At 56.3% G+C, this 27,576-nt stretch overlaps 1 protein-coding gene across 1 annotated transcript; it reads right to left on the bottom strand.

Moving 5' to 3' along the window:
• Nucleotides 1-22,229: 22,229 nt before the first annotated feature.
• On the bottom strand, nt 22,230-26,380 carry LOC126037121 (electroneutral sodium bicarbonate exchanger 1-like). The gene is made up of 7 exons (XM_049797354.1): nt 26,374-26,380; nt 25,489-25,557; nt 24,773-24,946; nt 24,536-24,673; nt 23,960-24,060; nt 23,335-23,439; nt 22,230-23,064 (listed from the first exon to the last, which is right to left on the bottom strand). The coding sequence occupies exons 2-6, from the start codon at nt 25,546-25,548 to the stop codon at nt 23,352-23,354; spliced, it is 561 nt and encodes a 186-aa protein (XP_049653311.1). The 5' UTR covers nt 25,549-25,557; nt 26,374-26,380; the 3' UTR covers nt 22,230-23,064; nt 23,335-23,351.
• Nucleotides 26,381-27,576: the final 1,196 nt, after the last annotated feature.

Genomic DNA, 27,576 nt, shown 5'->3' with positions numbered 1-27,576 from the left:
TCAACACCTCACGGCCAGGCCCTGCAGACCCCACGCTCAGGCCGGTTGCTCTGCCGCCAGCATCCCTGCTGGGACGTGCTGGCAGTGGGAGCCCGTTCCCGTCAGCACTGCTGCTTCTCTCCTTGGCATGGCACAGCCATGGGGCAGAGGGCCGGGGAGGCAGGAGAGCTGGCAGCAGCCAGCACAGCCCACAATGCCCAGGAAAGCCTGAGCTGCCACGTTACCCACTGTTCCACCCTGGGCTGCTGTCCCGGCTGCCCCCTACTCACTGTGTCAGGCCTCTCGGTGAGCCTGAGGATGGCCCTGAGCACCAGGCTGGGCATCCCCAGGCACTGGCTCTGCAGATAAATGGGGAAGATTTCCAGGGCACGGACCAGCTCTTCACTGATGTTGGTAAAGTCCAGCATCTGAAACACAGGCAGTGGGAGCTGGTGAGGTGTGGTGCTGGCTCCAACCATCAGCTCAGGACAAGGACGCAGGGCAAGACCAGGCCCAGACAGAGAGAGGCAGCAGGGATTGCAGAGAGTCCCCGTGCCCCACACCACAGCACATTGCTTGCTCATCTGCTCCTCCATGGTACCAACCAGAGCCCACCCACTGCCCCAGCTTTCCCCACAGTGGTGGGCATGGGAGAACCGAGCATCGGGGGGAGCTTGGAGTGGTGCCATCAGGCTCACCTCAATGAAGAAGACCATAGCGACCATCTGCCAGGTGGGGTCCTCTGTCCTGAGGAGCTCTACCAGATGGCAGAAGATGGCGGAGCGCAGGCGCCTTGGCATCTTCATCATCTCCCTGACGGGGAAGGAGGCACTGTCAGGCCTGAGCCAGGCAGGCACATCTTTTGGGGGTTTGCACCAGCCTGGACATCGCCAGTCTGTACCACTTTCTCCAAGTAATGGGGACCCCACTGCCATCAGCCCCAAGGGAGGGGGTGGCATGGGGTACCCTGTCCCCAAGGAGCAGGGAGAAGGGGCTCTCACCTGGCGATAATGCGCACTCCCATGAGGTGGGTCTGGGAGCTGAGCAGGGTGTCCCAGCCACCCTGCGCCTCGATGGCCAGTACCTGGTTCTCAAAACCCATGCTGCAGAGCAGCACTTTCAGGGACTGCACCGCAGACCTGCACAAGGAGAAATGCTTAGCTCCCACCCTGGCTTGGCTCCGGGTGGTTGGCAGGGATGAGAGGAAAGGGATGGAGCACCTGATGGGAGTGAGCTGATCCTGTCGGTGCTCCGTCCAGAAGATGTGCACTTCCTGCAGCGTCAGCTCCGTGGTGAATGACGCTTGGAAAAGCAGCGCCAGGAAAAGCTGGGGGAAAATTGCCTCCACCTGCCAGAGGCAGACAGACTGCAGGAGGATCTCGCTTATCGCCCTGGTTGCCTGCAGAAGACACCCGGACGCTGAGATGTCCCCTCATCCCTGGGGAGGTCAAGCCTTGGGGCGGGCAGGGAAGGGGAGCAGGGGCCCCGGACAGCTGAGATCAGCCCCGGAGGTCAGCAAGGCTTCGTCCAGCAACTCACAGCCAGGGAGAGGATGCGCGGGTTGTCCTTGGTGGAGGTGGAGGTCTTGCGCAGTGACTGGTTCACCAGCAAGCTGAGCAGCTCCCTCAGCACCTTGTCCGCAGCCCGGAGGTCAGACATCATCGCCCTCCACATGGCCCTGGCGACACTGCAGGGACACAGGGCTCTGTCAGCAGGGACACCCCAGAGGATGGCCGGGCTGAAATCCCTCGGGAGGGTCTTGGGGCCCCTCTCCTAGTGTGAGAGGAGCCCCCAAAGGCTGGTGGTCCCCTTACCGGGTGCACGTCGGGGAGCACTGCAGCAGGCTGGCCACCAACTCCCTGGGGTGTTTGCGCACAAGCACCACCAGGGCCCTGTCCAGGCTTTTGCGGGCTACCACCGCCCTGACGGAGGGCCGGCTTCTGTAGATGGCCCACACGACGTTCAGCACCTGGAGGGGAGACACGGGTGGGAGTGGGGATGTGTCCTGGGTTCAGCTGGGATAGAGTTAATTTTTACAGGAACCTGGGAGGTGGGGGCATAGCCGGGGCAGCTGACCTGAACTAGCCAAGGAGCTATTCCATACCATGTGACATCCTGCCCAGTATATAAATGGGGAGCGGGCCGGGGGGTGGTCTCTGTTTTTTTCGGTGGGGGAAGTGGCGGAGCGTCGGGTCCCGGGTGGTGAGCAGTTGCACTGTGCATCGCTCTTTTTGTATACTTTTTTTCATTAGTGCCGTTGTTGTTGTTGTAATCTCTTTTGTGTTTGTCCCAGTAAACTGCCTTTATCTCAACCCTCGAGGTTCCAGTTTCTTTTCCTTTTCTCTCCTCCGTCTCCTCCCCATCCCACCGGAGGGGGGCGGAGGAGTGAGCGAGCAGCTGCGTGGTCCTTTGTTACCGGCCGGGCTGAAACCACGACAGTCCTTTTTGGCGCCCAACGTGGGGCAGAAGGGTTGAGATAACGACAGATCTGGCCAGAGCGTGTTGAAACAAATTTGCCAAACGCATTTCTTAGATATATAGATGTTAGTCACAATGTTGTTTCATTTGTTTACATGGTGGCGTTTTGTAAGCTCTTATATGCTCTATGTATTGCCTGTAGTTGCGTATCTCATCTCTGGGAGAGTGATTGGGATTATCATTTTGCTGTACTGGGCAATGTCGACTTATGAAATGATTAAATCACTGGTCATGAGGTTAAGCTGGTATCTGTATGAGGCAGTGATATCATTTCCATACTTTGGGCGCCTTCTGTCGGATTTTATTGGTAATTACACCCAATCCATGGGGAAATTAGGGGGGGATACCTCCCCCCGTCCGTTCACCTCCCTCTTCTCCTTCCGACTAATTACAACAGCTTTTGAGAATTTTGAATATCCTTGGGATGCGCAAGCCAGTGTGCTGTTAGTGCTATGCCTCCTGAATATGTTTCAGGTCTTGTTTAGGGCTACAAAAACGCTCTTTAAGAGTACCACTCAGAGATCTCCCCCAAAGCTGGATACTCATGGGTGGCACGGCATGTGGGAGCATATGGGCAAGTATCTAGAGAACTTCTCACCGCCAGTGACTTGGAAGTTCACTCCCGAACAACTACAGAACCCTTATGAAGTGACAGAATATTTGAAAGAAAAATGCTGTGGCTATTCCAAAGACATACAACTCGCTGCACTGTGCTGGGCTCTGGCCAATATCTACCAAACACTGCTTGATATTATGCAGCACCCTCGGGGGGAAAAGGGGGAAAAGATGGAAAACAGGACAACATGTACCGTGGCTACCCAAACCCCGACAACAAGCACCGTGGCTGCCCCTACCACGACAACAGGTACCATGACTACCCCTACCCCGGTGACAGACACTGCAGCTGAACCAGAGAACCAGCCTGTGCCAGTATCAGTCGCCCCTGTACAGAAAAAGAAACACACAAAGAAATCAGTTCGCTTAGCGAGAGATGAAGATGAACCAGGGTCATCGCGAGAACAGGAGGTAGAGGCAGAACCTGAAATAATTACCCGATCTCTATCCATGAGTGAGTTGCGTGACATGCGAAAAGATTTTAGCCGCCACCCAGGTGAGCACATTGTTACCTGGCTGCTCCGATGCTGGGATAGCGGGGCTAGTAGTGTGGAATTAGAGGGTAAGGAAGCCAAGCAGCTGGGATCTCTGTCTAGGGAAGGGGGCATCGACAAGGCGATTGGGAGAAAAACACAAGTCCTCAGCCTCTGGAGGCGACTTTTGTTAGGTGTAAAGGAAAGATACCCCTTCAGGGATGAAGTTACATGTCACCAAGGCAAGTGGACCACCATGGAGAGAGGTATTCAGTACCTGAGAGAATTAGCCGTGCTGGAGGTGATTTACAATGATCCAGAAAATGCGCAGTCACCCACAGATCCAGATGAAGTCCAATGCACACAACCCATGTGGCGGAAGTTTCTACGAAGTGCACCACCAACCTATGCCAACTCATTGGCAGTAATGTCCTGGAGAGAAGGCTATGGACAAACGGTGGATGAATTGGCTGTCCAACTCCGGCAATACGAAGGGAGTCTCTCTTCCTCCCTACGGGCCTGTGTCTCAGCTGTGGAGGAGTTGTCCCGAGAGTTCCAGCAATTCAAAGTGGATCTGTCCTCCTCCTCACCTGTACAGGCCCGCATCGCAGTTATTGGGAGTAAGCGTTCCTCTGCCCAAGAGAGAGGAGAGAGAAAGTACACTCGACGGGCTAACCTGTGGTTTTACCTGCGTGACCATGGAGAGGACATGAGGAAGTGGGATGGAAAACCCACTTCAGTCTTGGATGCACGGGTACAGGAGTTGCGAGAAAAAGCAACCAGAAAAGAGAATTCTTGGAAAACTGCTGCTCCAGTTTCCCGTGAGCAGTCCCCCAGACGCAGTAGATGGGCTGATCTCATTTCTGATCCCCTTGAAGGGACTTCCGATTTACGTGTGCAGAAAGTGAGTAACGGATGTTCTAACCAGGATTAGAGGGGCCCTGCCTCCAGCCAGGTGGAGGAGAGGGACAACCGAGTCTACTGGACAGTGTGGATTCGATGGCCTGGCACATCAGACCCACAGGAATATAAGGCTCTAGTGGACACTGGTGCACAATGTACCCTAATGCCATCTAGTTATAAAGGGGCAGAACCCATCTGTATCTCTGGTGTGACAGGGGGATCCCAAGAGCTAACCGTATTGGAAGCTGAAATGAGTCTAACCGGGAATGAGTGGCATAAACACCCCATTGCGACTGGCCCAGAGGCCCCGTGCATCCTTGGTATAGATTATCTCAGGAGGGGGTATTTCAAGGACCCAAAAGGGTACCGTTGGGCCTTTGGTATAGCTGCATTGGAGACGGAGGAGATTGAACAGCTGTCTACCCTGCCGGGTCTCTCCCAAGACCCTTCGGTTGTGGGGTTGCTGAAGGTTGAAGAACAACAGGTGCCAATTGCTACCACGACGGTGCACCGGCGACAATATCGCACCAACCGAGACTCCCTGATCCCAATCCATAAGCTGATTTGCCAACTGGAGAGCCAAGGAGTGATCAGCAAGACTCACTCACCCTTTAATAGTCCCATATGGCCCGTGCAGAAATCCAATGGGGAATGGCGACTAACAGTAGATTATCGTGGGCTGAATGAAGTCACGCCACCGCTAAGCGCTGCTGTGCCAGATATGTTAGAGCTTCAATATGAACTGGAATCAAAGGCAGCTAAGTGGTATGCCACAATTGACATTGCTAATGCATTTTTCTCCATTCCCTTGGCAGCGGAGTGCAGGCCTCAGTTTGCTTTCACTTGGAGGGGCGTCCAGTACACCTGGAATCGACTGCCCCAGGGGTGGAAACACAGCCCCACCATTTGTCATGGACTGATCCAGGCTGCACTAGAAAAAGGTGAAGCTCCAGAGCACCTGCAATATATTGATGACATCATCGTATGGGGCAACACGGCAGAAGAAGTTTTTGAGAAAGGGAAGAAAATAATCCAAGTCCTTTTGAAGGCTGGTTTTGCCATAAAAGAAAGTAAGGTCAAGGGACCTGCGCAGGAGATCCAGTTCTTAGGAGTAAAATGGCAAGATGGGCGTCGTCAGATCCCTGTGGACATCATCAACAAAATAGCAGCTATGTCCTCACCGACTAATAAAAAGGAAACACAGGCTTTCTTAGGTGTTGTGGGTTTTTGGAGAATGCATATTCCAAATTACAGTCAAATTGTAAGCCCTCTCTACCAAGTTACTCGGAAGAAGAACGATTTTAAATGGGGGCCTGAGCAACGACAAGCCTTTGAACAGATTAAGCAGGAGATTGTTCACGCAGTAGCTCTTGGGCCAGTCCGGACAGGACAAGATATTAAAAATATGCTCTACACTGCAGCTGGGGAGAATGGCCCTACCTGGAGCCTTTGGCAGAAAGCACCTGGGGAGACCCGTGGCCGACCTCTGGGGTTTTGGAGTCGGGGATATCGAGGATCCGAGGCTCGCTATACTCCAACTGAAAAAGAGATCTTGGCAGCATATGAAGGAGTTCGAGCCGCCTCAGAAGTGGTTGGTACTGAAACACAGCTCTTCTTAGCACCTCGACTGCCAGTGCTGGGCTGGATGTTCAAAGGGAAAGTTTCCTCTACGCATCACGCGACTGACGCCACGTGGAGTAAGTGGATCGCACTGATCACACAGCGAGCTCGCATAGGAAACCCCGGTCGCCCAGGAATGTTAGAAGTGATCACGGACTGGCCAGAAGGCAAAGATTTTGGAATGTCGCCAGAGAAAGAGGTGACACGGGCCGAAGAAGCCCCGCTGTATAATAAACTGCCAGAAAATGAGAGGCAATATGCCCTGTTCACTGATGGGTCCTGTCGCATTGTGGGAAAACATCGAAGGTGGAAGGCTGCTGTATGGAGTCCTACACGACTAGTCGCAGAAACTGCTGAAGGAGAAGGTGAATCGAGTCAGTTTGCAGAGGTGAAAGCCATCCAGCTAGCGTTAGACATTGCTGAAAGAGAAAAGTGGCCAGTGCTCTATCTCTATACTGACTCGTGGATGGTGGCAAATGCCCTATGGGGGTGGCTACAGCAATGGAAGAAGGGCAATTGGCAGCGCAGAGGTAAACCCATCTGGGCTGCCGCACTGTGGCAAGATATCGCTGTTCGGATAGAGAAGCTAGTGGTAAAAGTACGTCACGTAGATGCTCATGTACCCAAGAGTCGAGCCACTGAAGAACATCAAAACAACCACCAGGCAGATCAGGCCGCCAAGATTGAAGTGTCTCAGGTGGACCTGGACTGGCAACGTAGGGGTGAGCTATTTATGGCTCAGTGGGCCCACGATACCTCAGGCCATCAGGGAAGAGATGCAACATATAGATGGGCTCGAGATCGAGGGGTGGACTTGACCATGGACACTATCTCACAGGTCATCCATGAATGTGAAACATGTGCTGCAATTAAGCAAGCCAAGCGGCAAAAACCCCTGTCGCATGGAGGACGATGGCTGAAATATAAACAGTGGGAGGCCTGGCAGATTGACTATATCACACTCCCACGAACACGCCAAGGCAAGTGCCATGTGCTTACAATGGTGGAAGCAACCACTGGGTGGCTGGAAACATACCCTGTGTCCCATGCCACTGCCCAGAACACTATCCTGGGCCTTGAAGAGAAAATTTTATGGCAACACGGCACCCCAGAAAGAATCGAGTCGGACAACGGGACTCACTTCCGAAACAACCTCGTAGACACCTGGGCCAAAGAACATGGCATTGAGTGGGTGTATCACATCCCTTATCACGCACCAGCCTCCGGAAAAATTGAACGGTACAATGGACTGCTGAAAACTACATTGAGAGCGATGGGGGGTGGAACTTTCAAGCATTGGGATACACATTTAACAAAAGCCACCTGGTTAGTTAATACTAGAGGATCCGCCAATCGGGCTGGCCCCGCCCAACCAAGAGATCCACATACTGTAGAAGGGGATAAAGTCCCTGTAGTGCGCATGAGGAGTATGTTAGGAAAGACAGTCTGGGTTAGTCCTCCCTCAAGCAGAAGCAAACCCATTCAAGGGGTTGTTTTTGCTCAAGGACCTGGGTACACCTGGTGGGTGATGCAGAAGGATGGGGAGGTTCGATGTGTACCTCAGGGAGATTTGATTTTGGGAGAGAATAGCCAGTGAATTGGGCTGTATGATATTTAACTGCTAAATAATCTGCCAATGCATGTCATTGTATCTATAGTGTCTATATGCCATATCAAGGGTATTATTGTGAGAATTATCCAAATGACTACAGGATGGACTTTTGAAACTGAGCCAAGTACAACAGCGATAGAACTTGAACTGGCACCCACCAATTTCCTCAAGATCAACATCTTCGACCTGCAGACCAGGGGCATGAGTTGCACCAAATGTACTAGCCACAAGTTCCAGAGGCAGCGTACAACAACCCAACATCTCACACCATCTCTCTCTTATCCTGAAGAACTGTTACAACAGATAGAGCCCCAAAATTGATGGACACATTAGAGGGATAGCCCATAGGCTAAAGGAACACCGTGTGTGTGTGTGCGAGGTCAGGGGGTGGAGTCCATATACTTATATATAAGACAAGGAAAGTTGTAGTGGTTGATTGGAAAAAAATTTAAAAAGTAAGATCTGGGCATGATGTAGATGGTATAGAATAAGGGGTGGATAATGTCCTGGGTTCAGCTGGGATAGAGTTAATTTTTACAGGAACCTGGGAGGTGGGGGCATAGCCGGGGCAGCTGACCTGAACTAGCCAAGGAGCTATTCCATACCATGTGACATCCTGCCCAGTATATAAATGGGGAGCGGGCCGGGGGGTGGTCTCTGTTTTTTCGGTGGGGGAAGTGGCGGAGCGTCGGGTCCCGGGTGGTGAGCAGTTGCACTGTGCATCACTCTTTTTGTATACTTTTTTTCATTAGTGCCGTTGTTGTTGTTGTAATCTCTTTTGTGTTTGTCCCAGTAAACTGCCTTTATCTCAACCCTCGAGGTTCCAGTTTCTTTTCCTTTTCTCTCCTCCGTCTCCTCCCCATCCCACCGGAGGGGGGCGGAGGAGTGAGCGAGCGGCTGCGTGGTCCTTTGTTACCGGCCGGGCTGAAACCACGACAGGATGTCAGCATGGTGAGCGCGGCCATTTCCCCAGCTCCTACTGGGAGCTGCTTCCGTTCCTAGTGCGGTATGCCAGCTCGAGACGGCGTCAGTGCTAGCCAGGCACAGAGCCAGGGGAGGAACAGTCCCCCAGTGGGCTGGAGCATCAGCTGTGCCACCCATGGGCTATTCACCTGCCCCGGCTGGAAGGCACGGTCCGCCACAAGGACATCCACCATGTGGGCAGCCAGCCTGATGCTGTAGGCGCTTGGGTGTCTCAAGCTCTTGATAGCCATGAGGATGATGTCTGCCTGGTCGGAGGACTGGAGGTATTTTGTGAACATCTGCAGGATGAAGGAGAGGAGGGGAGATTTGTTGCCTCACCCAGAGCATCACCCAGAGCATCTTGACTGTGCAGTGAGAGCGGGGCACGGAGCCAGGCTGCGCTGGGGAGGAGACTGATGGTGGGCATCAGGGTCCCGCAGGGGACTGAAGCTCCCTGAGGGCCTTTGCCTAGCCCCTGCTCAGGAACAGCGTGAGCCCCTGTCGTCCCCACGCATCGGGTGTCCCTTCACTCACACTGAGCCAAAGGCACTTCTTACCAAGAAGATTTTGCGGGTGTGGCTGATTTTCAAAAGCTGCCAGGGCTTCATTGCTTGCCAGTCCTCCTGGAGCTGCAGCTGCTCTGTGCCATGCAGCCAGGGCCACCTGCCTGGGGGGGAGCAAAAACGGGGTGCTTAGAGAGAGGGTGCAGAAGTGGAAGTGCAGTCTGAGAGCATTGGGCAGAAAAGTTGCTGGCAAAGAAAAAGGGCACCAGACAGGTCCAGGGAGCAGGTACCCAGGGAGGGTCCAGGGCTATTGTGAGCGGGGGCAAGGCAAAATGACTTTTCACACTGCAGGCAGGCAGGCAGGTTGGATAAGGCTTTCTCTCGTCAAGGAGAGTGGCCCCTGACTGCCCATGCCTGGGGGATCCAGCCCGACACAGCTTGTCTTACTTCTCTGCTGCAGGACAAACGTGTGCAGGTGATAGAGAGCTTCTGCAGCCTCAGGACGCATCCCCTTGTCCTTGCAGGTGCAACAGAGGGTGAGGTGCCCCACCAGCTTCCCCAGCATTACAAACTGATGTGTCTTGGAGCACTGATGCCTGCGGACTGTGGCTTGGGCAAAGCAGGGGCAGACCTGGGGGAAGAGAGGCAGCGTGAGCACAACGGGAGCCCCAGCTGCTCCCAGAGCAGCTAGGCAGCAGCCAAGAGCAGGGCAGGGCTGCCGGACCCAGGTTCCTGCCTGTGCCCGGGGCAGCCCTGCCCTGCCCTGCCCTGCCCTGCCCTGGGAGAGAGCATCGACAGGACAGGGGCAGGGCAAAGACCCCTGCTCCCGACCTGCTGGCTGGGTGCCCAGCTTCCCTGGGAGGTGCCGGGGCTCAGGGGCACAGGGACAGGGCACTGGGGCTGCCCAGACCAGGAGCTCGGTACCTGCGGCAGGGAGTAGGTGGTGATGAAGTTCACCAGCCTGGCGATCCGTGCCATGGCCCTCTCCTGCACCTCTGCCAGCTGGGAATCGGTGAAGGGCAGCAGCAGCTGGGAGGAGAAAAGCTGCTGGTGTGCCAGGGAGGTGGCATGGCACAGCATGGCACAGCCAGGCTTGCTCTGGGGCAGTGCCTGGGATGGGGCATGTGTCCTTCTCGCCCCTCACAGCAACCTGCTGCGGGCAGGCAGGTCACTGCATCCCGCTTCTGCTGCTGCCTCTGCTGCCTTCCATTCACTCTCCACCAAAAAACATCCCTCTGCCTCCCACCCAAGGACTCCAAGGCTTTGGGGTGACCACCTCACTGGGGACCTGTGGTGGGGGCTCTGGGATATGGCCCATGGTGAAGCTGGAGGGGGAAAGCCCCAGGGCTGGGCTCCCCTTGCCAGACAGGCAGGTCCATCTGGGAGGCAGTGTTGGGGAGGACGGGCAGCGGGCAAGGCTGCAGAGGTGGCGTGGGCTGGGGCAGGAGAAGGGGCTCTGGCGGGAGCCAGGAGGCAGGGGGGTGGGGGGGGGGCATGGCTGGTAAGGAGAGACTTTCCCTGCCCCCCTCCTTGCACCAGGTGCTGGGGGTGGGCACCGCTCAAGCCAGGGGTCACTGCCCATGGGGACCCTGTGCCAAGGTCAGACCTCCAAGATGTTCTGCAGCTCCACGATGCCAAGGGTGCTGGCACTGCGTACCAGCACCTGCAGCATGCTGTCCATCGTGGCCAGGGTCTGTGAGGGGGACAGAGTCTTGGGGGCAGCCCTGGAAGCCTGGCAGGGGACGGCCATGGCCCTGTGGTGCCCAGGAAGGGGCCTCGCAGCCAGGGAACTCCCCATGGTTCACCCCCTGGCACACCTTGGAGCAGAGTGAAGCATCAGGGCCCTGAGTGTCCTCCTGAGGAGGCAGGTGGAAGATGTTGCAGAAGCAGGCATACAGGAGGCTGTTCTTCTTCTCCTGCAGAAGCAGCCCCGCTCTGCTGCGGGGACAGAGGAGGAGGCAGACCCTGGGCTTAGAGACCTGAGCTGAGCCCCATGCCATGGGGGACCCCTCAACCCTCCATCACACTGGCACTTGCCTTTGCGGGGAAAACCCTGTGGCACCCCCTGCCCTGTTCTCTGCCTCCCTCTCAGACCCAGGACTGGGGATGCCCCCCACCTGGGACCGGTGCCATCAGGGCCACCAAGCTGGGGGCTGGGGCAGGTACCTCATGGAGATGATGGCCAGCATGGCTTGCTGCTGCACCATAATGCCCTGGGGGCCAGCGGGCTCCTCTTGCAGCAGCACCTGGGGAGCACAGCAGCGTGGGACAGCTCAGGATGGGGCAGTTTCCTTCGCCCAGCAAGAGCCTGTGGGGCTGGCAGAGCCCAGGTGCCCCCATCCTGGCACCCCCTCCCCACCCAGCACCCAGTGGTCCCAAGCCCCATGGCTGGAAGGGCTGTGCCCGTCACAGAGCCACAGGCTGGCCAAGGGACCTGCAAACATCCAGCCAGGCCGCCCAGGTGGCTTTGGAGCATCTCCAAGGATGGAGACCTGGAGCAGTGCTCATCCGCAACCCCCCTGCCTGGCCAAGCTCTCATCTGCCCCCGGGGCTGCCTGCTGCCCCTGCCCCTGCCTCAGCCTGACTGGCCGTCCCCTCACCTCGATGGTCTCCACCACCTCCGGCTGGCAGAAGTAAAGCATGTCCCACACAGCGGAGTCCACGCTGGTGGTGCTGCAGACGGTGCAGATGGAGGCCAGAAACCTCAGCTTCTGGGCCTCTTGCTGCCAGCCAGGGAGGAGACAGACAGACAGACAGTGTCAGGGGGGAGAGACAGCCAGGTGGGGGGCCCAGCACAGCCCCCAGCACCTCCTGAGCACGGGACAGGGGCCGAAAGACAGGCTGGGAGACACGGGCACAGCCTCATAGAAGTGGCCACGGATACCTTTGGTCTGCTCCTGAGGAAGGCTCGAATGATGTCCAGGGTATTGTCTTCCTCCCTGGGCAAAGCCAAGGCAGAGCAGCACAGATCTGGGCAAGAGAGAGCAGGAAGGGCTGGGGGGCAAGCAGCAGGGAAAACCCGAGCCCTCTGCCCAGCTCCCAGGGATGCCACAAGCCCTTGCTCAAGGCTGGGACACCGGTGTCCCCTGTGTGCCCCAGGAGAGAGGGTGTGATGCTGGAGGGCAGCACAGGGAGGGGGCCCTGCTGTGGTCTGGTAAGGGATGCGCTGGCATCAGGGCACAGGGAGAGTCCCTGTCCCAGAACGCCAGAACAGAGCTACCTTCCTGGCCACTGCGCTGTGGGAGCTCCGATGCCAGCCTGGCTGGGGGATGTGAGCCTGGCCCAGGACAAGGCAGGGCAGGCTGGGGAGCCCCCTGCTCCACAGCACCCGCACACTCACCTGCCCGCAGCAGCTGGACCTCGGACATCTCATGGGGCTTTGGCCTGGATCTGGGAGCCGGGGCAGCTCCAGCCTTCTCCACCCAGGCCTGCCTAACGTGGCCAGGGGGTCTCTCCGCCATCCTGCAGGAGGGAGGGAGGAAAGGGGTGAGGAGGACCCCCTGCCACCCCAGGGGTGGTGGGGGCAGAGGTGGCTGTGCTCAGGGGCTCCTCGCTCCCATCCTGTCCCAACACTGTCCTCCCAGACACTGCGGGAGCAGGGCTGGCTGCCACAGGGTGTCGCAAAGTACCCCAATGTCACTCCCCTAAGCCCCCTGATCCCCCCCTCCCCAGAAGCCCTCTGGCTGCCCCGGAGCACATGGACCCCTCCTCGCCCTGGGGGGACGGGACTGGCTCCCTCTTCCTCCTCCTCCCGCTATGGGGCTGGGGTTTGTCTGTATGGGGGCATCCCCCTTGTCGCAGACACCCCTCTGTCCTCTGTCCCTTCCCTCCCAGGGCCTGGTGCCACCCCCACCTATGGCCAGGCCGAGCCGGGGAGCAGCCCCCAGCCCCTCAGGCACGCCGAGGCTCTTCCCTCGTCCTCAGGAGGCGCAGGACAAGGCCCGCCGGGCTCCCCTCGCTCGAAGGCAGGTGGGCACACCGGGACACCAGAGGCCTTCCTGTGCGCTCAGCCACAGCGATCTGCGACCGTTGGGGTCTGCTGGCTTGCCCTGGTTACGGCTGCCGCGGCAGGCGGCAGGGTTCCATCGGCCGTTCGCTGGCACGAGGGAGGGGGGGAGTCCCCCCTCCCCCCCTCCCCGGGGCCTACGCCCCCGCTGGGCTCAGCCCGGGCCTGCTGGGTCGTCTGAGCGGGCGCGGGGGCCCGGGCCGGGGTGCTGGGGGACGCGCTACGCCCGGGGTGGTGGGGCCGGGAGCGAGGTGGCGTGGGCACAGAGGGGTCGGTGCGTGGGGACGGGCGGGAGGTGAGGCGAGAGGCCGGTGGGCAGCGGGAGGCTGCGGGTCGGGCCGTTGCGGCAAGCTTGGCCCAGCAGCGGGGAGCAAGGCGGACGGCAGCGGCGGGGGGCCGGCAGGTGGGTACGGGCGGGAAGGGGACGGGAACGGGGGAGCGGGGGAAGAAGGAAGGAAGGAAGGAAGGAAGGAAGGAAGGAAGGAAGGGGGAAAGGGGAGGGGGAGAGGCGTCTGGTGATGGGTCAGGGGTGGGGTCGATGAGGGGGTCAGGGATGGGGTCAGGGATGGGTCCAGGGATGGAGTCAGTGCTGGGGTCAATGATGATGGGCTCAGTGCTGGGGTCAATGATGGGGTCAGTGACGGGTCAGGGATGGTCAGTGAGGGGCTGGGGGCCACTTGTCTGGGAGGTCCAGCCGTGGGGTGGGCGCAGTGATCAGCTGGGTGGTGCCGTTCAGGTTTGTGCAGCCTGTGCGGGTGTAGCGTGGTTTGGAGTGATGGGGGGGTGCAGGCAGGGTGGGCTGCGCTGTGCAGGGGTGCAGTCTGTTTTGGGTGCTGGGGGAGGTGCCCTGGACAGACGTGTCATTCATGCTGGGGAAGCAGAACCAGGCGCTGGTGAGCCGGTGCAGCGGTTCCTCCTGCGCAACATTCTTAGGAAAACTCTCCTTTTTCTTTCCTTTTCCTTGCTCCTTCGCTTCCAGATCTCCGTGGTCGCAGTTTGTGCTGCCTCACCTCCAGCACAGCGTGCAGAATGAAACGACGGTCACAGAATTCGTCCTCCTGGGGTTCTGCAGCACCCCAGCCCTGCAGCGCTGCCTCTTTGGCCTTTTCTCTGCCCTCTGCTCTGCCACTCTGATGGGAAACGCACTTGTCTTTCTGCTTATCTGCCTGGACTACTGCCTCCCCATGTACTTCTTCCTCTGCCACCTCTCCATCGCGGACATCTGCTACGCCTCCAGCAATGTCCCCCGTATGCTAAGGAGCCTCCTTGGACAAGGCAGAACCCCCTCCTTTGCTGGGTGTGGGGCACAGAGCCATCTTTATTTAATCTTTGCACTTACGGCGTGCGTGCTGCTGGCCATCATGTCTCACGTTCGCTATGTGGCAATCTGCCGTCCCCTGTGCTATGCCCTCATCGTGATCTGGAGGCTGCGCCTCACCCTTGCCACGGTTTTGTGGGCTTTGGTGTTTGTATTTGGTACACTGCAAGCCTCTCTGGCTTTACACCTGCCTTTCTGTGGCCCCTGCAAGGTTGTCCACTTCTCCTGTGAAATTCTTGCTGTCTCAAAGCTGGCCTGCCCTGCCGCTCCTGCCAATAAAGTCCTGATCTTTGCTGTTTGTGTGTGCTTCTTCCTCTTCCCTTTAGCCCTAATCCCGATTTGCTCCCTGGACAGCCTGGCCACCGATCTGTGCATCCGCTCTGTGCCAGGATGGCACGAAACCACCTCCACCTGTGGCTCCCACCCGACCGTGGTGGGTGTCTTTTATGGAAACGCGATCTTCGTGTACGCGGGGCCCGGGAGCGGTAACTCCTCTGGGAGGGAGAAAGTTCTTTCCCTTTTCTACAGTCTCGTCAGCCCCAGTTTGAACCCCGTCATTGACAGTCGGAGGAACAAGCAGGTGAAGGAAGCCTTGCTGAAGCTTCAGAGAAGGAAGAGGGTCTTTCATTCCGTCTAGCTGGCGCTCTAGGCTTTCACCTGTCTCCTGTCTTTCTGCTCTTTCTTCTTGAGCTCTTGCAGTATTTCTCACGGAATGTTAAGTGGTTAAAAGTGTCCTGGTTTCAGCTTGGATAGAGTTAACTGTCTTCCTAGTAGCTGGTACAGTGCTATGTTTTGAGTTCAGTATGCAAAGAACCTTGATAACACTGATGTTTGCAGTTGTTGCCGAGGAGTGTTAAAGTCAAGGATTTTTCAGCTTCTCATGCCCAGCCAGCGAGAAAGCTGGAGGGGCACAAGAACTTGGCACAGGACACAGCCAGGGCACCTGACCCAAACTGGCCAACAGGGTATTCCATACCATGCGACATCCCATCTAGTATAGGAACTGGGGAGTGGGGGGGGGAATCGCTGCTCGGGTACTAGCTGGGTGTGAATGGTGGGTGGTGAGCGATTGCACTGCGCATCATTTGTACATTCCGATCCTTTTATTATTGCTGTTGTCATTTTATTAGTATTATCATTATTAGTTTCTTCCTTTCTGTTCTATTAAACCGTGCTTATCTCAACCCACGAGTTTTACTTCTTTTTCCGGATTTTCTCCCCCATCCCACTGGGTGGGGGGGGAGTGAGTGAGCGGCTGGGTGGTGCTTAGTTGCTGGCTGGGGTTAAACCACGACAGAGACAGAGTCACAGCAGCACAGAATGGATGCTGAAAGAGACCTCTAGAGATCATCCAGCCCACCTCGGCTGCTCGAGCAGGGCCAGCTGCAGCAGGCTGTGAGTCTGCTTCTCGAAGGTTCTATTGGCTGCGTTGCTCCCAGGTTATGGAGCTCGCATGGGAAATGGGCAATGAAGAGGGATGAAGTTTCCAAGCACTTTCTGGCCGGTGCAGTGATTTTTATTTTTTTTTTCCTTCTGACTTTTTTTCTCCCCGCTTCCTGGTCTTGCGGCTGCCCAAGGCGCAGCCAGACAAGTGGAGGAGGGTCCCTGCCTGGCCTGCAGCTCCCTCCCTCGCCATTCTTGGGGTGATTTGGGGTTATTTTGCTGTGTCAGTGAGGCAAAGCTGGGCTTTCCGCGGCTGAGTGCAGTGGGACCCAAGGAAGGCCGTGATGGTCTTGAGGCTTTGAAGGGCTGTGCACCGAGCCCTGTCCCCGCTGGAGGGGACACTGGTGGTGTTCAAGACGAAGGCCTTGCAGGCCTTGTTGTGTGTACCTGTGTCCCCCCCGGCCCCCAAGGTCTGTCGTTGTCGCAGGGGCTCTGTGCTGCTTTCTGCATGGGGCCGTGTCCGTGAGTCCTGCAGGGACCTGTCTGTCCTGGCTTCCCCACCAAAGGGCTGCTTCCCCTGGGGAAGGGGACAGGGGAGTTGTTCCCGTTCCCGTCCCCCCCCACCATCGCCTGCCCCGCTGGTGGTGACTGGGCCCTGGGGGTGGCTGGGTTCCCCTCGTGGCTTGCTGGCTCGGATTTGGGGCTCAGTGGGGCTTTTGCACCTCTTGGGGGCTGTTTCTTGGTGCCCCCTGTGCTCCCTCCCCCTCCCACATAGGCACCGAGCGGTTCTGGAGAAACAGCTTTTAATTGAAAAGACAAGAGAAAAGGTCCCATCCAAGCTGGTCTAACCCCTCCCTAGCCACCCCCGCCCACCCCCCCTGCCATATACCCCACCCCTCCTCTCCCACCCCCCACTCCCCCCATCTCCATCCCTCTCACCCCTGTCTAATCCCCACCCCCCCCTCACACCCTCACGTTGGCTGCCAGAGCCCTGCGCTTGCTGGGTGCCATTGGCAAGGAGCTCTGCGCCTGCCTCTTCCTCCGCTTGCCGGCCGTGGCAGGTGGGGACGGTGGCAGGTCCATCCCCGCATCCTGCCACGGCTCCTGGGGCTCCACCCCACCGCCGTTGACTATTTTGAGGCTCAGCATGGCGTCGCTGAGCTCGGGGATGCAGTAGTCGGGGGTGAGCATCTCCTCAGGCAGCGAGAGCGAGCTGAAGTCGCAGTCGGGGGTGTCTGCGCCGGTGCCACCAGCGTCCCCAGGCATGGGGCTGCTGCTGGGAGCATGCTGGCTGATTGCCAGCCCGCCCAGGGAGCAATCAAAGAGCATTAGGGCCTCTTGGAGAGCCACTTTCTCAGCCACGGCAAGGGCATCTCCAAGGGCTTGGCTGGGGGGGACGTCGCCGCCGGGGGGTGCCCCCACAGGGGTGGCCGTGCTGGGGATGTTGATCTGTGCCAGCTGCCCCTCGCTGTGCTGGTAGCCAGGGATGGACACTGGCAGCTCCAGAGGGTCTGGGCCACCCCACTCCTCTGGTTTTTGTAGGGTGCGAGGTATCGTGGTTGGCCCTGGGGGGTCCCTGGGGCTGCCCAGGCCAGGGGGGCCCCGCAGCCCCCGGAACTGCACAGGGCAGCACCCGGCCGAGAAGCGGAGCCTTGGCCGAGCGTGGTGGTGGCCGGTGGAGGCAGGTTGGTGGTTGTCCACGGGATGCGGAAGACCCGGGGGTCGAAGAGGCAGCCACATGGAGCCTTCTGCAGACCTGTGTGGGTGAGGGGGAGCCATGCTGGGCCAGGGGGACTGTCCAGGGGCACCCGCCGAGCCGGCCCCGATGGCTGACATCCCCCAGCTCTGGGCCAGGGGCGTGGGGAGCTTGTGGCCGGGGCGATCCCCACGGGGTGAACCGCTGTGCCGGTGGGACAGGTGTAGACATTCGTCTGATCACCCCGTGGGACTCGGCACAGGGTCCACCATACCCTGGGCCACAGAGCACTGACACCAATATGAGGATGCTGCAAATGGCGTTTATTCAACTGCGTCACGCCCTTATATACTGCCTGTCGGTCATCCCGCCTCCCTTAACCCTTCTCTTTCCGTACATCGCGAGATCTTCCGAGCGCCAATCCCTACAGACAGGGTTGCAAATCGGGGAGGAGACTCACATCTAGGAGGTGAAAGGGGAGAGGTGGCCCCAAATATTTGGGGAATTCTTTGCAGATGGGCTTTACTGGGCACGCGCCGCCCGGGCGAGGGCAAGGATGCTCACCGGGGCTTGCTGAACCCCCATGCGAAAAGTGCCGGGGGAACGGGTGTGATGGGGATGGCGAAGGTGCCAGAGCAGACTAGGGTGCCATACCTGCTGGTGGTGCCTGGGGGGCCCGGGGTGCCCGGGCTGCAGGGAAGGGCTGCTCCCGCGTGGGCAGGCGGCACGGGTTGGCTGAGCCTAAGAGAATGAGACAGGAGCGATGGCCGGCGGTCACCTCTGCTCTTGCCCCCCAAGAGCGTCCCTGGGCTGCAGGGGTTGGGGTCAGTCCCTACCTCGAGGGTAGAAGGTTTTGGGGAGCACGAATGGCTGGAAAAGCTGGGGCGCCGGGGGGCCCCAGGGCCCAGGCAGTGGGAGCTGCGTTGGTGGCTGCGCCATGGTCCCTTCTGGCTGTTGGCTGTCAAGGACTCTTTGGCGTCTCCCCGGAAGGAATGCGGGGGCTCCCTGTGTTCCGCCCCACCCCAAGAGCCTCCCCAGCTCCTCCTGGGGAGGAAAAGGGTTAAGGGAGGCTGGGGTGCCCCCGGGGCCTACAGGCGGCTCTCAGGGTCTGCGGGTGCAAGTGCTCTTGGCTTTCAACAGTATTTTTCCGGTGGGGGAAGAAGAACAAGTTGATTCAGCCGAGCCGAGTGGGCACCAAGCTGCAGCCGCAGCCTCCTTGCGCCAGATGGCAAATGCGTTTGTGACCGTTGCCCGCGCTTCTGTTTCACTGCGTTGACCGGAGCGAGGCAGAAATAGGAAAAAGGACCTCGAGGGCGCGAAGGAAGGTCACGCGGTGTCGCTCGGTGGCACGCTTTCCCCCAGCCCTCGCTCCAGTAGTGCTGTCAGGTCTTTCAGTCTCCTGCTGGGAAAAGCAGCAGCTCTGGATCCCCCTGGGAGGGGGCGGCCCTTTCCCTGGGTGCGTGACACCCCGGAGGAGACGGTACCCGCCACCGCGTGCTCCCAGAAAAGGACTGGATTCTGCCCAACGTCCGGTGTCAGGGCGCTGGGGCTGTTTGCACTCTACGGGATCCCAGGGATGGGGTTAGTACATCCCCTCCTCGTGCTTGGAGGATTCGGCGCTAGCAAGGACACCCCAAGGGTACCAAGGACACAGGCCTCTCGCTCCCGCTGTGTGAACAGTGTGTGGCCTGGGGGAGTCGGGACAACTGCCGTGAACCGGAGGCCAAAGATCTCTCCTGGCCTGTATCCTGGTAATCAAAGAGATTGCGCTCTGTTCGTGAGGCACCTCTGGCTGCAAGATTGTGTAAGGCCATGTGCTGCGTAACTTGTGGCAGGGACCGATGCTTGGGGGCGTGAAGGCAAGCGCGCTTCTAAAACCATAAAACTCCATTTCATTTCAGAGCGCAGCTGAGCCACCCCGCTCCTCAAGACTCTGCCATCTGCACCGCTGTGGCTGGGACCGGGCAGTGCTGCACATCCCAAAGGCCACCAAGTCACACCCGTGTCCCTGCTGCTTTGCCGGGAGCTTCTGCGATGCGAGCGATGTTCTGGGGGCTGATCTCTTGGACTGCAGCTACTCTGTCCCTGACCGGCAGCTGGCTAGGAGGGTTGTGTCCCAGGTGGAATTCCACCTCTCTGACGAGAACCTGGCCAAGGATGCTTTCCTCCTGAAACATGTCCAGAAGAACAAGATGGGCTTCGTCAGCATCAAACCGCTTGACGTCCTTGAAGAAGGTAGGCAGCCCGTTGCGTTGGCCAGCCGGGGTGGGAAGTGGCCTCCACGTGGAGGATGCCTGGGTGTCTGGGTGTGCTCTGGCTGTCTGCGGTGAGGTGTACGGGGAGGTCCAGGCTCTGCTCAGGCTGCCTGTGTCCCGGCAAAGCGTTGGTGGTGCAGAGCTGGGTCCTGCTCTCTGCCTTCAATGTGCTGCAGCAGTTCTCCACCCAGGGAGGGTGGCTGGGGAAGCGGTGAGCAGTCCTCAAACCCCAAGCCCAGGGCTGGGTTCGCCTCTTCTGCCCGTGGTTCCCCTAGGCTGCTCTGGGAGAGATCATGCCTTAACTAAAAAACTGCAGGGAAGCACTGGTGGTGTGATGTCCAGGGAAGCTGTGTCTTCTTGCCATGGTCCGGGAGCACAGGCGACCTTCTCCCACAAATCCTGAATGGGGGATATTGCCTTGCCATGACCTCAGGTTGATGGGGTTGCAGCCTGCCTGGATGATGGGTTTAGGGTGGCCCCTGCCTGGGGAGACTCACAGTGACGCAGTGGCCCCCTCTGTCCCTCAGGTGAAATACCTGACGCATGACTGGTGGCTGACGCTTTACACCCTGCAGTTCTCGGAGCTGCTGGAGGTGAATGAGGAGGGCACCAAAGTGAGGCAGTGGCTGATAGCATATGTCCATACAGAATGTATGGTATGTCTAAATATTTGTTGGTTTTAATATTTTGTACCAGCCGTGGAAACTGGTTTGCTGCTAGGTGACTGTAAAAGGGAGATTTGGTAAATAATTATTAGAAATCTTATACTAACACTATGATTGAAAAAATAGACAGAAGTGTAGCCAAGTAATTAACTAGTAGAGTTAGTAACCCACTCCTAAGTTTTACAGTTCTTTGCTCTTATGACTGGATGTTCCTGTACATTAGATAAGATTAATATTGAAACTGACCATATATGACTAGAACCATGTTAATCTCCAAGATCAAAGAACAAGGATGACGAACAAGACTTGAAGGTCAGCCAACAGAATTTGAAATGGATCGGTGGGCGCAAAAGCAGCCCTTCGACTCAAATGAAGAACCGTTGCGTGCGATCAGATGTAGGCAGTCCTATGATACTCAGTTACAGTAATTTTTATGTCTATGTATAGTAATCTGATTAATATGTAATTAGTTACGCCATAGAACCTGTTTGTGCTGAAGCTGTGGCACGCATGCTAGGTGGAACTATCCCCCGTGCATCCAGCGCTGCAATAAAGAATGCCTACTTTCTAAAACTCTTAGAGAGTTTCTTCGACCAGCTTTTCGGTATCATGGGTCCCCATCCCCGAGTCCCTGCTGAGCGTCCCCCCCAGCAGACTGCTGCTGGCCTGAGAGCTGCTGCCCCTGGAGCAGGACGTGCTGCACAAGGACCCCTCGGCCCCCTCCTGGCCCGGCAGCAACTTCAAGCCCAGCAATTTCAGCAATGCCTTCACTGGATTGCTCCTCGCCAGCAAAGTCTTCCCTCCGCTCGGGACAGGCTTGGGCACAGGCAGCTGCTACGGCCTCTGCCCCAGCACTGAGAGCACTCGTGGCTGCGGCTGGGGGAGTGGGGTGGGTGCCTGGGCACCCTGGCCCAGCAGCCCCTCGCCAGATGCCAAACCTCTTGCCGGCAGTCCTCCGGCAGCGGCGTGGGTGCCTGAGCCCCTCGGCCTGCGGGATGCGGTGCTTTGCCTGCCCCACTGTTGTCCCAAAAGTGGGGTCGTTTACCCGGGGTGCAAAATGCCAATATAAACACAGCAGAGCAGAGGTATTTTATTCCAGTTCATGTTTACGCAAAGATGGGGGCTAGGTGGTAATCCGCAACACTAGCACCCCTCATGCCTAAAGGGGCAAGCAATTTATACAGTTCAGTTATACATATTCGATTTCCAAAGTTCTTCCCAAAACTATTGCCGGGAGTAGCTTATCTTGCACAGTTTCTATTGGGCTACAGTTTCCCTGCTTGGAATTAAAGGTCCAGTGTTCTTTTCTTCTACAGCACATGCTCAAGGAGAGTGGGGGGGTAAGTCTTTTTGGTGTGGAATTGAGTTGGTGGTCATGATCTCCCCCTGCCACCTTTCTTCACCTTTCCTCCAGTATTCAAAGATGCTTCTGACTTCATGCCTATTAGCAATTATTCAACTTTTTGGCGCCTCCTGGGGTAGGATGTTCCCTTCTCAGTTTTTTAGTTCTTCTTCAGGGGCACAGTTGTTAGCAAGGCATGCGTTGATCATAAAAGGGGATCTTGTTTCACAAGAGCTTTGTGGCCTTTTTCGTGTGGCTTAAGTACATCATTTCTTAAGTACATCATTTCCCCCTGTGGTGGGTTGACCCTGGCTGGATGCCAGGTGCCCACCAAAGCCGTTCTATCACTCCCCCTCCTCAGCTGGACAGGGGAGAGAAAATATAACAAAGAGCTTGTGGGTCGAGATAAGGACAGGAGAGATCACTCACCAATTACCGTCACAGGCAAAAGAGACTCCGCTTGGGGAAAATTAACTCAATTTATTACAAATCAACCAGAGCAGGGTAATGAGAAATACAACCAAATCTCAGAGCACCTTCCCTCCACCCCTCCCTTCTTCCCAGGCACAACTTCACTCCCGGATTCCCTACCAACCCCCCCCAGTGGCACAGGGAGACGGTGAATGGGGTTTACGGTCAGTTCATCACACATTATTGTGATACTTGCCAAACCAACCAAGAAAGGTAAAACTGGAGCGCAGGGAGCAAATGCTTTTCTTTCACCTTAGGCCAACTGCTCGGACGCTCTCTATGCTGCCCTGCTGCAGAGGGCATCCCTCTCGTACCAGTAAGAGACATAAGAGTGAATTAAAGCCAGAACACCAAACCAGACCAAAAACCCGGTCGTGATCAAGAAGAAAGTGGAGAATGCATCAAATATAACAGAAAATTATTTTGGACATTCCCAGTTTACATTTGGAAAAAAGAGAAGGAAAACAAAGAGGAGGAATTAGGTATTAAAAGAAGAGCACTGAATGATAAAGCAGTAGCAGTCCCTCTACCACTACAAACCCACACCCCCACACGCACGTACGCACACAGACTTAACACCACCAAACTCCCCGTGACTGTGACGTTCCCCTCAGCTTGCTGGTCTAGAGATACTGAATGCCTGAAGCACACCAAGGATAACTGAAAACATCTGCATGGCTTTAATGGGAATCCTCCAACTGAAACAAAGCGCCTTCTCCCTCTGTCTGCGTTGGCACATCCCCGAGTCACGCTCTCACTCCTCTCCTTCAAAGTCAAGATTCCTAAACGTGAAAAGCGGGAGTGGGGAAAGGCGAAGGGAAGAGAAAAAGAGGGAGAGCATCATCAGTGGAAGACCTGCCAGCTGCTGCTGATTCAGCCCTGTTTGGGGGACCACCCCAGCAGAGAGGAGCTGGTTTGCATGCCACAGACCTCCCTGCCTGTTCCCAGGGACAGGCCGTTTGCTCAGCCTTGCCGGCCAAAGCGTGGGAAAAGCGTAGGTGTGCGCCGTCGCTTGCAGAGGAGCACGGTCACGTTCACGTGCAATCCTTTACCTTTTTCCTCCCTGGATTCAAAGGGTTTCTGTCTTCAAAGTGAGAGCCTTCCATATGGTCGTTTGTGACATTTCATCCAGGATAACAATCTCAGAAGGATCAGTCCTGCAATAAATATTTTACATAGCAATCCGTGATTATGGGAACTGATGCCACCAAGGGCATTAGCATCAGCAAGAGGAACAGCGGAGCCCCGAGAATCAAAGCTCTGCATAACCGTGGGAGGTTTTGCTGGATGAGGAGTTTTGGGAGGCAAGCCGGGGAGCTGCAGAGCAACAGCTCCCTGCAAAGGCTCTTGCTGGGGCTTAGCCCCGGTCCGGGTTCCTAAGCCACTGCTGGTACAGATCACGCCTGCAACTCCTCATGTGTAAGTATGAGCATCTCCAGCTACCGTAAAGGCACTGATGAGGCAAGGTTTGGGGGTCAAACATGAGTGCTGCAGCCACTCTGCTTGGGGTCAGAGCCCTGCAATTGCCTCCTGCAGCCTTGCCCCCGAATTCGATTTTCCCACCAAGCTGCCTGCTGGTTTCTGTGGGATGCCCCACAAAGAGGCAAGTGGAGAAAACTCTGCCAAACACCTTCAAGCTAATCTTGCCGGGGGTCCTGGCGCTTGGTGGGGCTTTACCCGTCACTGCTTTGCTTTGGGATATCCACGTCACTGGTCTTCCCCACGTTCAGCTGAACTGAACTTGCAGCAGCAGCAGCTTCCATGGCCCTCCTGGACTCCTGATGTAAAAAAGGGACAAATCACGTTCTCTGTCTTTGATCAAAGTGGACATAAGCTGAATGCCCAGCACAAACTTAGCAGTCTGCCCTCCGCTTCTGCCCCTTGGCAGCTATAGGTATTAGTGCAGCAGGGGAGAAACCGTTCACTCCAAAGATTTCGGGGCAGGGGGATTGTGTGTTCAAAACACGATTATGAGCAAGTCTTGCCAGCAGCAGCAGCAGCAGCATCTAATAATAATCATCATAATGATAATGACCTTTGTGAAAAACGACTCGTTTTAAAAATTACACCTGTATTCAAGCGTTCAGCTCACTGCTACTTGAGGAAACAAAGGTTACAAAAGTTACAGGCTATTGGGATCTATTTCAATTGAGTGCTGATCTTCCCCCAACGTTTCCAGACAAGCTGTAAGAGAAACAGGCAATCTCACAGACACACGGAGATGTCCAGCCCCGAGGACACAGCAAGCCTTACCTCTTCTTCTTCTCCAGCTTCATTTCTGGCATCGTCCAACTTCTTCTTCCTTTCTGGCATAAGGTCATCCAGAAAGCTGAGCTCTCGCTTTGAGAAGCAGAAATCCATCGCTTTCCGGACAAAGACGAGAGCCAAAACCTTCACGAGTAAGAGGGAAGATGCGGTGAGCTCAGAGACGATGCCACCTCTCACTCCAACGCTGCAAACACCCCGCTGCCGAGTGGCGGCAGCTCTTACCATCATGGGAAAGATGATGGCGGCACGGGACACCTTGATGGTCCAGAGCAGGACGAGGCAGGTCAGCTGGATCGCCGTGAAGAAATGCACCTTTCGCAAGGGCACGTGCCTCAGGTAGATGAAATCCGGCTGGTGTTTCGCCGGCATCCAAAACAGCTTCAAGCGATCAAAGAACTGCGAAATAAAAGGGAAAGGTTGCCACCTTGGGACTGCGGCAAGTTTCTGGCCCTCTCGAGACGTGGAGGCACTTTGCAGCATCTCGCTTGCCGTCAGAAATCCTGGATCCCACTGCATTCCTCCTGGGAGCAGCACCCATTTTCCCTTCGCTCCATCTAGCAACCGGCTTGCCCCTGAGAGCTGCCCACCAAACGGCAACTATTCCATGCCATTCCATTATTAGCATTTCTCGGCCCACTGAATCCCCCCGCGAGGATTTCCACCAGTGGTAGAAACTGCCTTCCCTTTGCACCAAATTCCCCCGCTTTCACGTAACCAAACACTGACCTGCCCTAAACCCTGCAACAGAGAGCGCTGAACTTGCCTGGTCCTCCCAGCCCTATCTACCTCCTGTGCCTCCACCAATCTTTTTCTTACACAAAAGAGTTTCATTGCTTGCTCTGCGAGAAGTTTTTCCCATGCCACTGCTTTTTTCCCTGCTGCTACGGAGACAAAATACCAGGGAGCCGACATGCTGCACGCTGTAAAAGAGTCCGTACCTGAATTCCTCTGAGCGACGACACACCCATGTAGAGAAAGACGCCATAAAGTACAGGCATTGGTATAAACTGGGGGGGGGGGGGAACAAAAAGAAAAAGAAAGAATGCAATCGTTTCTTTTTCTGTATTGCATTTTCAGTATTACCACCCTCTTCTACAGGCACTGCCTAAAATTGCTTGAAGCTTTCCAGCTTCCATTCAGGCTTAGAGATAGGTCAGATATTAACCATTTTTTTGCCATTTTGTGCGCACGAGTGAGCTAAGGCTCTGCTTTAGGCTGAACTTGGGAGTTACCTGTCCTCAGAATAACCCTATTTTCCAGAAAGGTTGGAGGAAAATAGGTGATTTCACCCGTGCTACCCTATGCCGCATTCTCTGGCGGTAGAAGAAACACTTCTGCCTATTCTTGGGGCAACAGGCAAAGGCCACAGGCCTCCTCCTAGCCTAGAGACGAGATTACTTTGTGGGAGGAACGTGCAAGGAAGCCCACGGGGATGACCTCAGTGTGTTTAGCTCCTAGGAACGGCTGCTCCGGGGCATTTGGGGAGCAAATTGCAGCCACTAAAGGGCTGCCTGTTTGAAAGACAGCAGATGTGCTGGTCTGAATATGCTCAACTGTAACCCATAAACATGGGCGGGCCTGAAAGACACCCAAAAATTCAAGCAGTTGCGTTGCTCGCTCACCTCGAGCACACCAAACAGGGGCCTGAAGGGCTGCAAAGCCTAACTGAGGCTGATTCCCACCGTGGGTCAAGCCCCAAGGGTTGGGATCACCTCCTCCTCCTCCGCTCCACAACTAACTACTCAGGCCTGCAGAGAGGGGAGTGTTTTTCTGTAACCTACAACAATCTCGCGGTTGTTGGGTGGTTTGCATTTTCCTCTCACCTTTAACACAGAACTGAGGAAGACGGAGCAGCCCATGAGCACAAAGATCAGCAAGCCAGTGACTCTCTGCTCTCGTATCCCCAGAAACTTGGGTTGTTCTCCTGGAGCTGAGCAGTCAGACTCTACTTTGAGGCTATTCACGTGGGTGATGGACAGGACGGTCTCGCAGCCACAAACCAGGGCAGCCCCATCACAGAGCACACCCCGAGCATCACGGCCACCACAAAAAGGTCCAGGTGGTACGGACAGGACGGTCTCGCAGCCACAAACCAGGGCAGCCCCATCACAGAGCACACCCCGAGCATCACGGCCACCACAAAAAGGTCCAGGTGGTACCCGCATCCTTTCTGCAGGCAGGAAAACAAGAAACAGAGCATCCTATAGCACAAGAGCAAGGATAACGTCGCAAGTCAGACTCAAACCCTGCTCGAGCACAAGTCAATTTCTTCAGAATTCAAAACAAGAAATGGAAACAAGCAAGGGTGTATGCAGGCTTTGCACAAGCACCTGGCATGAAAATCTGGCAGGAGTTCAGAAACAATGGATATGCAGAGCTTGTGCGATACATACTTCTCCAAAAAAAAACCAACCCACAACCCAAAAGCACCAAATCATTTTTTTCACTCACAAAGAAAATTCTACCACTTGCGAGGAAGGTGTGACTCTGAGTTATCCCTGGCAGCGCATCAAAACAATTCATTCCCCACACCTGCTGCTGCTGCCATTTTAAAACAAAAACGCAGTTCTCTATTGCTCCAAGATTAATTTGCTCCTCCAAAAGGTTGCTCATCTGAACTGCCCTGTCACTTGCTCCCTGCTTCATTGTTAATCCAGGAGAGCATCCTGCCACGCAGCCTGACCTTGTCCCAAACCAATGCCTTCAGAAAGCATCGGGAATAAGAGCTTCCCCCCAGACCTGCAGCCCAGAAGGGGCTGGGGTCATCTCTCGCAGGCCCTTACCTTCAGCTTGTGCTCCTTCCTGTTCACAATAACGGCACTGATCTGCTGGTCCATGAATATCAAGATGGTGCAGAGCAGAGCTGGGACGAGCGCAGCCAACACCGTCCACCAAGGGTTGGGTCCTATGGGGTTGATGAACCACCCGCGGTCGTCTCTGGTAGGCTGCAACAAAGCCCACACATCAGCATTGTCTCCCAGCCCAGGCACTCCACTGGCTTTCATTTTCCCCTCCCTCCTTGCGTC

This window comes from Accipiter gentilis, unplaced genomic scaffold (genome assembly GCF_929443795.1).
Source record: "Accipiter gentilis unplaced genomic scaffold, bAccGen1.1, whole genome shotgun sequence".
NCBI lineage: Eukaryota > Metazoa > Chordata > Aves > Accipitriformes > Accipitridae > Astur > Astur gentilis.
Note: the sequence above shows the minus strand (reverse complement) of the source record. Positions and strands in the feature narration are given on the sequence as shown.